General features: G+C 32.8%; 1 protein-coding gene across 48 annotated transcripts in view; it reads left to right on the top strand.

Annotated features, from left to right (window-relative positions):
• LOC106868745 (FH1/FH2 domain-containing protein 1) overlaps positions 1-13,058 on the top strand; it is a 357,696-nt gene that overhangs the window by 312,616 nt on the left and 32,022 nt on the right. For 32 of the 48 annotated variants that reach the window (XM_089357753.1, XM_089357767.1, XM_089357752.1 and 29 more), the window contains 5 exons: positions 5-148; positions 714-775; positions 1,686-1,832; positions 3,402-3,538; positions 11,067-12,019. In XM_089357753.1, the coding sequence (XP_089213879.1) occupies positions 5-148; positions 714-775; positions 1,686-1,832; positions 3,402-3,538; positions 11,067-12,019 (1,443 nt within the window). Of the gene's footprint in view, positions 1-4; positions 149-713; positions 776-1,685; positions 1,833-3,401; positions 3,539-6,791; positions 7,005-11,066; positions 12,020-13,058 lie in introns of all 48 variants that reach the window. The other 16 variants (XM_089357734.1, XM_089357739.1, XM_089357729.1 and 13 more) reach the window with 1 other exon arrangement.

Genomic DNA, 13,058 nt, shown 5'->3' with positions numbered 1-13,058 from the left:
GCAGGTGTTATATGCCATTCCTGATCAAGATACATTCTATGATGTCAGTGATGCTCTGGAAGAACTTGGTATGGAACGTATCACGAAGAAACACATGAGAAAGAAGGGAACCGATGAAGAGTTGATGAAGCAATTTCAGAATTATGATGTAAGTTGTAGGATTGAAAGCTTTCACCTTGAAAATTGATAAAACATTCTAATCAGAGTTGATTTTCAAAAATATTGTATTTATAACATTATCAGATGTGTCCTTTCTTGTTTTTTTAAAGAAGATAGTGTATGAGGCAGAATTTGCTGCTATTTCTAGCAGATTAAGTGACTATATAGAGGCTACTTTGCTGGTTCACCAATACCCATGTTTGCCTTTGATGATGAAATAAATAAAATTTAGCTACATTGTCTTAGAATTGAACCCAGGGATGTAGACTCCATTCACTGACTGCTTACTACCTGGGCTATGTTATTTGATGAATTGGACCCAATGTATGGAGAAAGCTTTGAACAACAATCTCATATATTGTTTTATAACTTGATGATTGTTTCTTGTTACATATAACTGGAAATTAAAACCAAACATATATACATGTTTACATATATATATATATATATATATATATATATATATATATAGAGAGAGAGAGAGAGAGAGAGAGAGAGAGAGAGAGAGATTGTATTTATAGTGATAGATTTTATTTTGAATTTAACTTTCACAGATTGCTTTACGACATGAAGATGGCAATGATGGTTTTGAAATCAGCCAAATGGGAAGCCTTCGGTAAGTGAAGTGACTAGTGCTTTTTTTTTCTTTTTTTTAAACACTTCATAAGCTTTTATAAAATCATGACTAAATTAAGAGTAATTTTAAACATTTTAACAAATGCATGCATATTGCCGTCATTATCGTTTTGACATCCAATTTTCCATGCTTGCTTGGATCAGGCTGGATTTGTTGAGGCAGATTTTATATGGAAGAATGCCCTTCCTGTTGCCAACCCTCACCTGTTTCCAAGCAAGACAATATTTCCCCTTTGTGTAACACACTTCCATAAAAACTAAACACAATGGATACTTGTTTACAACTATTATGTGATGTCAAGACAAATAGACTCAAATACATATATTCATATATATATGTACAACAGGCTTCTTTTAGTTTCCGTCTACCAAATCCACTGACAATGCTTTGGCTAGCCCAGGGTTATAGATGAAGACATTAGCCCAAGATGCCATGCAGTGAAACTGAACCTAAACCCTTGTGGTTGAGAAACAAACTTCTTCACCACACAGCCATACCAGCATGGATTTCTATATATTCATTTACTTTGTGTTGGTTTCATTTATTCTGTGCTCACCTTCAATTTTAAACCATCCATAATGAATAATGAATAACGTACCTTTCTGAATTGAAAAATAAATTCTTAGGATTAATCAGTTTTGGAGGTTCAAAATAAAAGATTTTTGTTATTGATCAAACATTTAATGTTAACTTTGTGAAATAACTAGTACAACTTCATTTCTTTCAAACCAGGATGTTTTATTTATTATATCCTTTTACTGGTTCTAGCAATCAGGTTACAACCATGCTGTCACACAACCTTAAAATTATTTAATTTCTTTTTCTTATAGATTAAATTGTCTTTGCTGGATCAATTTTAACTTGCTTTTTTTTCAATATGAACATTTAGACTTGTACCAAGAGTTCCATGTGAAGAAGAACGAAAGAGCCGCAGATATGCAAAATATAAGAGCCCAAGGTTTGCCCCACCTGAGTCTACTTTGAGTAAAATGAAAGGTGCTGAAGAGTATAAGGAAAAGAAAATGAAAGAGATGCAGTAAGTATTTCAAATTTTGTTTCAACTGCACATATATAAAGAGTACAAATTAAATATACTGCGTTCTGAAGACTGCTCTGTAGATGTAATTATTTTCTTCAATGTTTTTAATATGATTGAATTGAATCTGGCACAGAACTAAGACAATAATGTTTATTACTCAATATTAGATACAACCAATTTTTTTGTGGCTTTCATTGAAGCATAAAAGAAATTTACTGCTGATTATATAATGGTAGTCTCTCAAGTAGTGAAGGTGCACCACTTATTGGTTGAAGGTATTCAGTTCACAATCATAAGGTCATGAGTTTAATGCCCGGTGATGCATTGTGTCCTTGAGCAAGACACTTTATTTCATATTGCTCCCGTCCACTCAGCTGGCAAAAATGAGTAGTACCTGTATTTCAAAGGGCCAGCCTTATCACACCCTGTGTCATGCTGAATCTTCCTGAGAACTACACTAAGGGTACACTTGTCAGTGGAGTGCTCAACCATTTGCATGTGAATTTCATGAGCAGGCTGTTCCATTGAATTAGATCAACTGGAACCCTCATTGTCATAACCGATGGAGTGTCAGTCTCTCAAGTCTGAGAGAAAGATGGTTCTGCAGTTTCTTGCTGAACAAACAACCTGCAGAGATGATTTGTTTGTTGTTATTAAATGTTTGTGCTGCACATTAGATCACTCCCTTCGTCCAATCAATGTTACTTGTACGCATGCATGGCGTGCCACATGTCAGATGTGAAAGTGATTGCAGAGCAACTCGAGATGAAGAACACAACGCACTGCCAGGTCTCACAATCATGAGTGCAACACCCTAACCACTAGGCCCCGTTCCCTTACTGATTATATATATCAGTGGTAAATGCTTGATCAAGAATGTCTCAAAAATACCCAGCTTCATACAATGAGATTATCTTGCTAAGATTCCTTACCATGACCAATAAATTCTCTGGAGTTTAGCTATACTAGAACCATTTTATTATCAAGCAAACTTGATTCTTGCAAGAAAAGATCAGGTTTAAACCAATCAGCTATGAATCAGATGTCCATTTCAAAGCAATGATTTATTTATTATTGTGGTCACCATGATTTAACTTCTGTCTTCTGTGCTGGCTTGGGTTAAATGGTTCAACAGGATCCAATAAGTTATCTGTGTCAAACTTCATTGTCTGCTTTGGCATGGTTTCTGTGATTAGATATCCTATAGAATGCTAACCACTTTGCAGAGTGTACTGGATGCTTTTTTCATGATACCAGCACTAGTCAGGTTACCATGTAACATGCAAAGCAACATGAAAAATGTAGATATTTCTCATCAGATTTTTCCATCACTTTTACCTATAATTTCAATTAATCTGTTCTTAAATTTTAAAATAAGATAAAAACTGTATACACTATGAACTGATTGATCAACTTTATTGATTTAAAGGAATTAAAGTTATTCTTTTACTTTCTTTGACTTGTTTCAGTCATTTGACTGTGACCATGCTGGAGCACTGCTTTAGATTATGCTGATTCTTTTTTTTTTTCCTCCTACTAATTTATCACTTTTGTCTTCCAACACAGAAACATCCGTATTGTACCTGAAGATGCTCCTGATGAGGACTTAGTTTCTATTTACCGAAACAAGAAACAGAAGGAGAAAGAAATGATAAACAGCCAACAGAAGAAACGGCAGACTGTTGAACAGAAAGCATCAATATGTAAGTGTTGTTGTGTCAAAGAATGGCAATTCTTTTTCTAATTGGCTGAGTATTTTTTCTGAATTATTTTAATCATCACCAAAAAAGGAAAAGAAAAAAAAGGGAAAAAAACAAGGAGCTGGTTTATAATTTTAATCTACAGTACTTAACTACTTCACATACAAGCAACAAATATGGAATGCAAATTCTTTAAGATTTGTATGTTAGTGTATATTTATATAAATATAAATGTGTGTGTTCAGCTTATAAGAACTAATATATACTCTCTTTGTAATATTGCATTTCCTTTTATTTGCTTTTAACACAATGTATTATGAATCTTGCTTCTTGCAAAAAGAATGCAACTTTATGGAACTTTATAAGTATTAGGACAGAATTTTGTTTAAGAATATCTCTTAATCAGTTAATCTGCTAGTATTCTGTAATATGCAAAAGGAGAGTGGGGATTTCCTCAATTATAATATTTTTCATTGGTAAACAATATATGGCCTCTTACTGCAGAAATATCTTTTTCTATTGATATTTCCTGACTACATTTGTTCTTGTTAGCATAGCAACTATTTGATGTATAAAGTGGATGAACAATATAGAATTATTGGTTCTCCTTTTCCGAATTCAGTACCATGTTTCATCTGAAATACACTGCCTTTCTTTCAATTAATTTTTAAAATCATGAAGAATTTAGTAAAATAACTTTGTCTTTATAAATATGAAATTTTAACAGAACATCTTAATATAAATCACTTTAAAACGGGAAGTTTGTGTCATAGAAATAGGTTGTCTCTGGCAGATTGGTATTACAAGGGTTAATGATATATTATTCTTTCCTCTCTGCAGTGAGGCAATTTTGCACAAATTCTTGTTGTTTGGTTCCATTTGCAAATTTTATGATGTTTTACCAACAAGAACATCTATAAAGTTTGTTCAGCTGAATAATTTTCTTTACATCTTCATAGATGAGACTAAAACTAGTCATAAATTCTTAGGATAGCATCCACAATATAAAACAGAATGCCACTTGACATGCTTACCCCACAATTACTCATTGATTAGTGATGTCAGACCGATTTGAAACACATCTTGTATGTGAACTTGAACCTAGCAACTTCTGTGCTGATAAGTCTATCCAAATAGACTTGACTGGTACTACTCAACCTGAACAGCAGGCATTTTAGTGAAATCTGTCTGCTATTCTGATTAACAGTCTGAGTTATCCCAATCTGATTTGATAACATGTCCATATTATTGACTCCATTTGACTTGAAAATATGTCCATATTAATGATTCAATTTTCATATCAAATCCTTTGTGGTTAACTATGTAAAAAATGACATACATTTACTTAATTAAATACATTGATATTCATATAAATATTATATTCATATAAATTATTGTGTAATAGAAATTTCACTGTTATCCAACATTTGGTCATAATCAGACCTTAAAAAAAGTGAGGGCTTAGCAATCTGCCACCATAAACAAAACTAAGCCAAGTAGAAATAATTTTAATCAAATCTTTCTCCTGTTGGAGCGCATGTGTTGGAAGCAGATTCTTTTCATTGAGCTTTACATATTTCTTATTGCATTTACTGATATGTTTATTATGTTAGCATCGAAAGTGTGTCTTTGTCTTAGAGTTTAATTTCAGTCCCTGTTGGTGTCTCTGTTTTAAAGACATATTTGATAGCTGTCAAATATGTCTTTGAATTCTAAGTGTGAAATTAACATTTTAATTTATGTTGTTGACTATTACTGGTCTTGATTGATTTTCGCTTTTCTTTGTGCTATTACTACTTGTGACTAAAAAAAAAAACGTGTGAACAATTAAAACGGATTAGAAATATAATCTGAGAAACTGAGAAGTCAGAATAGTATATATTTCAGTAGTATGTTAAGTAGGTGGGAATTGCTCTATATACACTTTTGGAAAGTAAACCTATTTATGATTTTAGTTTGGTTCTTGATTGAATGACTTTGATATGTCTTCTTAATTCTACATGAGTACTTTTGGCCATAAGTACAAGGTGTATTAGTTTCAGGGGTCAAAGGTATACAATTATTATTGCATATCTTTGCATGTGTTTATATGCAATGCTAAAAATAGCAACTAAATCACTTTCAAATCGCAGCAAGAAAAGGATGGACACTGTCTAAGGACATGCTTTATTAGGTCTGACCTAGGAGCTAAACATCACAATCGTCATCTATCATCTAATTTCCTTTCAATTTCCTCTGTTTAGCACACATAACATTTCTGTAAACTGGCAGTTATGAGAATATTCTTCTATAGTGGCTCATGTTATTTTACGAGCAATCTTTCTTTAAAATATCCAAGCTATTCGCATAATATTATGAAAATATTATGTTAATAGCTCTGCTAATATTAGGAATAGTATTTCATATTATTAAAAAATAGTTATACTGTGATCTTTTAAATGTCTGATCTATCTCATGTATTATAATTATGAGCTTTAGAAATTAAAAGCATTATTATGAAGCTGATTCTAATAAACAATTATTAACAAAGCTATGGGTTTTATATATATATATAGTGGGGAGTATGCAAAGGCTTGGATTTGCTTTTCTTCTTATGTCAGTGAATGATGCTATCTCAGAAGTAATGTGATCTCTAGTTCCTAAAGGGAAAATATTAGTCCTAATGGGGATCAAGGTGAAAATAAGTAATTTATAAACCCTTAATTTTAAACCTTGTACCGATAACTTAACTGTTTTGTTAACATATTCTTGTCGAAATACTCTGCCTTTATTTAAATTAATTTTGAAAATAGTGAAGAACTCAATAAATAACTGTCATTATTGAGCTGATGTTTGGAACATAAATTGTCACAAAATGTTGATGGAATGTTTTATAATCTAGATCACTTTAAACAGGAAGGTTGTGTCATAGAATCAGAGGTAGTCATGGGTGGACTGGTATTAAAAGGGTTAATCTAAATTAAAAGGTTGGTGGTTACAGATTACATTTATTTTGCAAAAAGGTCAGTAAATGTCAACGATATTTTCTTCATATTATTCTCAAATTGACTTCTTGGAAATGGAGTTTGGTAGGGAGGTTATTTTCATTTGCTTTTTTTTTTTCATGTCTTTTTTTTTTTTTTAAATGTGTGTGTATGTATGTGTATAAATTTGAATAACACAACTCTCAGCTAACTATCTGAATTGTTTACTGTTTGCGTTTGTGTTTGTGTGTGCTTTTACTGCTAACTCTACGTGCCTACTGTTTGATATGCAGATCTCAATGCGCAGCAAAAACGGCAAGAGCGAAGACAGCATCAGCGCTCTCTTATAAAAGAACAAGAAGTAAAGAAAGACACTCCTGCCAAAACATGGCTAAATTCCTTAATTCGTAAATTTTCCACTTCTGCTCCCTCACCACCATGTGAGGAGACGAGCAGTGATCGATCAGTGTCTCAAAATAACCTTAGTAATCCCCAGTGTGTGGATGGTAAGATATCAGTATGCTTATACCGTACCAACTGCCTTTGCCTGCAACTAATTAAAGATTAACAGTGTTGTTATTTATTTATGTATATATATATATTTACGGATAAATATGCATTTTTTTTAATTGTCATATATCCATTAGTAGTCTGCATAGTTTAACCCAGTCTGTTTTATACAACCACACACATTTATATATAAACTATCATTTATTTGATTATATGTCATTTTCTGTAAAATTATATTAACTTTTTGCACCAGAATGTTAGCTTTTTTTTTACTTGATTGCACCATTATTACTATTATGTTGAAAGCAGTGAGTATAGTTGATATTATGCCATTATAATAAATACATTATAGTTGCACAGATATTATTTTAGTTTCTAGTGGTCCCTAGTTAACAATTAAAAAGATGTACCTGAATAAGTTTAATCTGTATTCATTGAGAGCCTCCTCAATTTCAAGTTAGAGAGCATTTTTCAGTAATTAATTAAAAAAAAATGTTTTTTTATAATACTTTACTACTTACTTACCTATCTCATTTTAAATATTTTATGTTTCCTACTACTACTACTAATAATAATATAGCCTATTTCTTAAAACAAGAATTTAGTCATTATGTCAGATACCAACCAACCAACCAGCCACACAGAGTTATATATACTTGAAACACATGGAAATTGCTACTTAGAAAAACTATTTATATTGTAATAAGACTAAAGGAAATGGACTAATATAGAAGACAAAAGTGAAGCAAATCACTGCAAGAAAGAGGTGGGAGTTTGTGTCAAGACAGAGTAGCTCCTCCACAATATACTATTTATTCATTGTGAATGACAACTATCATCATTGTCATTATACGTCTGTGTTTTGGTATTGATGTGGGTTGGACAGGTCTCAGTGCATCTGATCACAATCTGAGTATATTTTATCCTTGTGTCACCCCCCCCCCTTTCACTATCACCATCACCACTAGAATGGTTGTTTGTAGCAGGACTAAACTGTCCCCTTCTACTCTGTATCCGATATTATTCAGAGTTACCGCTTTCTTGAATGGGTTGCCTATACTGCAGTTTCCCAAGTCCATATTGTTGCTAATAATCGTTTCAAGTTTTGGCACAAGGCTAGTAGTCTTGTGGGGAAGGGGCAAGCTGATTACACCAACCCAAGTACTTGACTGGTACAGTACTGAGCAAAAGTCTTCGGCCACTTTAAACTATTGTAAATTTCTACTAATTGTCAACTTATAAGTAGATGTTTCGCATTGCGTTCTTTACAAAATGAAACATTGGCCCTGTTAGAGTCATATCCATACCTAATCCTTATATTTTGTAGTAAGGGTTCTGAATAAGAGGGGAAGGTTTTCGGCCACCTTACATTAACCAGTCAAGATACAGTGTTTTAAAAGAGAAAAATGTCTATAATGAAAATTTATTACATAGTGTTCATTTCAAGAACACTATGTAATATTGTTAATATTTCGTGTGGCTTCCCTTTGCTTGAATAATCACTTCAATGCGCCTGAGAAAAGATGCATACAAATCCTTCACCATCTTCACAGGTATGAGAAGCGATTCACTGTGGCCGAGCTCCCACAACTCTTCAAGATTGCATGGATTCTTCAATTTTGTCCACATTTGCTCAATGATATTTAAGTCAAGGTTGTGAGCTAGCCAATCTTTCAATATGGTAACACCTTCATCAGCCAAACTTTGCTGTGTTGTGTGCAGTCTGTGGCATGGAGCTCTGTTATGCTGAAAAATCTCACCTTCATTCAAGTCTGGTATCAAATTGACCTTCAGTAATTGGATGTATTTAGCACTGTTCAAGTTACCATCAATTTTAACCAACTTTCTTGAACCAGAGGTCTCAGATGGACTGACAGAATTTTGTGTTTATTATTATAGAAATATAAAAGCTATTATGTCTTTTATTTTACATTGCTCAACATTGCTAGAGAATTATTTATCATTAATGATTAATTAACAAAATGTATGATTATTGGCTTAAATTTCATATTTTTTCCATCAAATTGGAAGGTAAAAAAGTAGTTAACTTCAGTTTTTGCTAGTTTATCATTTAACTATTAAAAACTATTTTGATCATATGAGGCTTAGAACAAATGAAAGAATATAGCATACATATCAAGTTATTGCATTCACAGCATTTTAAATCATATTGTGGCAATATGAATTTGATAGGAAGTACATCAAAGGAATCATTCATTTTAATGCATACTTATCAACTATGTTTTGGTATTTTATATTCTGTTGGTAAATATTATTTCTGTGTATTTCCTTTATTCTTTCTCTGCATGAAAGCAAATAGAATGCTTGGAACATTGTGTATTAACATCGAAAACAAATCTGTGTAAATTTATTAACATTTTGTAGTTTAATAGATTGAATTCATTATATAAAATATGAAACTTATGAAAGTAAATTTCATAATCACAGGCTTAAGTTTTCTTTTGTTACTATCCTCTAATCATCCTAAATCACTGGGTAATCACTGAAATTCAAGAAGATTGATGGTGGTTTATCTCTTTGCATGAATTAGTGTAATATATATAGAGAGAGATAGATACATGATACAATTAAGAAGATGAAAAGTGAATGTAGCACATCTTTATTGTTAGGTGCAATTGTTTCTGTACCACTATATTTCTAACATCATTGCATGTAAATGATTTCATGATGTGAAAAATTATATAGTATCTGTGGTTGATTATGTTGGAGTAGCACTTTGTCAGAGTGAAATCAAAACATGCTCTCTTATATTGTGTGACAGACAAGCATTATGTTGCTTAAATTGGAAGTGTAGGTATTTATTTTTGAAATGCGAATGTTTGATGTGACATGCTCACTCAAACAAATAACTGACAAAAGCAATTGATAGAAGTAATAGTTGCTTGAACCAACAATTAGTCAAATTGTAGCAAATATTAAAATCAGGTTATATGGTTACATTGATATGTTTTATTAAAGTGTTTTAAAAAATTAGTTTATATATAAGTGCATGTGTCTGTCGTGTTTATGTTTACAGTAGAAAAACTGATGTTTTTACACTATACATATAAACCGGACAGACACACATATTTTCATGCAGGCACCCAAAATGTGAGAATGTATGTTGCATAAATATTTTAATAAAACAAAATTTTATTATAATAAATATACTTTAACCTTTTCCTTTAACCTATTTTCCATATATTGAATCAACTTTTACTTCCATTAGTTTTTTTCAAGCAGCAATTTTTGATCAATGTATTTCAATAAACTGACACCAAATCTTTATTTTCTACCCTTTGGAGGAGACTTCCTGAAGCTTTATATGTTCTATCTTTTTATGAAACACAGTCATGTCTCCAGTTTTACATATATCTTATAAAGTAGTGTTGCAGAAAATACTCAAGTTTGAAAATGAGTATTGAGCAAGCAAAAAGGAATGTTGAAGGGAGATACTAAAAATTTACCTGGAAATAAGCCAAGGACATAACTTATAAATCAGATAAAAACTATGAGAATTAGCATTTAAATTTAAAAATATTTACACAATGTAAACTATTTAATAAGTTTATCCAATTTTTCCCTACAATTTAAATAAATAACTACAGTTTTGATTTTTGGTGATAAAGGAAATTTGTTTTATTATGATTATATTACTGTACCAATTTATCATAAAATTATACCAATGACAAACCATCACTTAGATGCCATAAAACATTCTATCTAAATTTTTTCTTCTCCTTAAGTGGAAAGTTGTATGCTTAAAAATTAAGATACAATAAACTATTTGACTGCTAAATCTAACTGTGAAGTTAGTGAGAATGTGAAGTTTCCTTCAGTAAAACGCCACAATGGATTTTTTTATGGTTTCATGACTTAGTATTTATATATTTATAATTTGGAAGATTTTCTAGGAATATGAGGGAATAAATTTAATTTTCACAAAAGAATTTTATACAGTTTTGCAAAAGATATTTGAAGTTTGATTATTTTGTGAATGCTATCTAATTTCCATATGCTTTATGTTTTTTATATTTTTTTCTTTTTCTATTTTTCAGTGAACTCTTTTATTGAGCAAGACAAGAAAGAAAATTTGTCACCTTTACAAAAATGGCGTGAGTCGAAAATGGGTGGTTTTACTCCAAATGCAGAGGAAGAGATTGATCCAGAAACTTGGAGAAACTCTATCAATATCCAAGCTGAAGAGCGTCCAGAGAAACAAGATGTTCCTGAAATGCCGAACAAACAATGGGCTACAGTTCACAAGAAGCCTGCAGAACCTGAACCAGAGCAGGAGAAAGCCATAAATAGTATTCGGGATCGATTCCAAGTGAAGACAGGTGAAGCGAAACCATCAATTGAGGTTACAGCACCCCAGGGTGATGTGAGTGGGTTTATTAGTAAAATGAAGGAGGATTTGAACCAAAAGTCAATGGCAAAACTACCAGAACCACCGAAAGATGTTCCAAAAGCTGAAGTTAAGAAATCTGAAGGTGATCTAGAATGGGAGAAGATTAGTAAGCGACTCAGTCGTCCCTTGAAGATTAAAAACATGGACTTCACTGACCTACATCCTGACGATGACACTGACATATTCGCTACTCCCATGCCTGGTTTCGGTGCTGTTCCTCCACCTCCACCACCACCTGGAGGGTTACCCCCACCACCTCCACCGCCACCCGGCGGGCCCCCGCCGCCACCCCCACCTCCTGGTGGTCATGGGCCACCACCCCCGCCTCCTATACCTGGAGCTCCACCTCCACCACCCCCCTTTGGAAGACCTGGCATCCCAATGCCACCTTCAGCACTTCTAGCTCCTTCCCCACCTCCTCCAAGCATTAAGAAAAACAAAAAGACCTTGAAGCTTCACTGGAGACCATTGCAAGGCAATGTGCCTCCACACCCTGTTACCAAAGGAGAGACAATTTGGAACAAATTAGCGCCAGTCAAAATAGATACCCAGAAGTTAGAACATTTATTTGAATCTAGAACGAATGATCTGAAACAAAAGGTGAAAATTGGATTTTACAATATTTTCCTTCTATTCTTTCTAGAGTCTGAATTTCTGTTGAGAAATTATATTTTATTTGATTTTTTGATTAATCTTAATTTTGCTCTGATTTTTGCTTCCAGCTGGCAGAAAATACCCTTTTCATATATGATTTGTTTTATAATATTCAGTACAAGCTACAGGCAGGAAGAGGGAAAGGCTTGTTTGCTGTGAGAGTAGTCTCTGTAAGATTTATTTATGTATGCAGGCATGGCTGTCTTTAGTATTTCTAACTGCTTGGTTCCTGGTTCAATCCCACAATGCAGTACTTTGAGGCAAGTGTCTTCTACCATAACCTCAAAGTGGCCCATCCATTGTGTGACAAAAGTGGCCAAAGTTCATTTATACATAATTTGTGTGAATGTGTGCATGTATATATGAATAAGTATGTATTTGTATGTATGTATATGTACACATATATGTACATGTGTACCTGCATATGTATGTGTGTGTGTTATGTATATGAGGGGGAGAAAGAGAGAGAGACATTGTTTTCAGTACAGAAGTTACAAAACCCGTTATGTTCTAACAAAAATACGCAAGTATTTTTGTCTGATCAGATTGGCTCCTTTTATGCCAATGTCTACTTTGTATTTCATATCTTAAGAGCTTCAATGAAACCAGTACCATAAAAACTACTGGGGTCAGTGTAATCCACTTAAACCCTTGACAGTGGGGCCCAGCATGGCTGTTGTCCAATGACTTAAGCCAGTCATAGAAAATTTAAAGAAGTCAAAATTTTAATTCCATGTAAAATTAATATGAATTACTTCTTAAGGTAGATTTCAGTATTTTATCTTTTATATGGTTCAGTCATTTGGACTGTGGTCATGCTGGTGCACTGCCTTGAAGTGTTTTGTTGAACAAATCAACCCTAGTACTTATTTTTTAAGTCTGCTACTTATTTTATCAATCTCTTTTGCTAAACCGCTACATTACAAGAACATAAATAATAAATGAACACCTGTTATCAAGCAGTAGTGAAAAACAGATGGAAACA

Source organism: Octopus bimaculoides, chromosome 9, assembly GCF_046866305.1.
Source record: "Octopus bimaculoides isolate indiv1 chromosome 9, ASM4686630v1, whole genome shotgun sequence".
Lineage (NCBI taxonomy): Eukaryota > Metazoa > Mollusca > Cephalopoda > Octopoda > Octopodidae > Octopus > Octopus bimaculoides.
The sequence above is the reverse complement of the archived record's forward strand: the minus strand, read 5'-3'. Positions and strand labels throughout refer to the sequence as shown.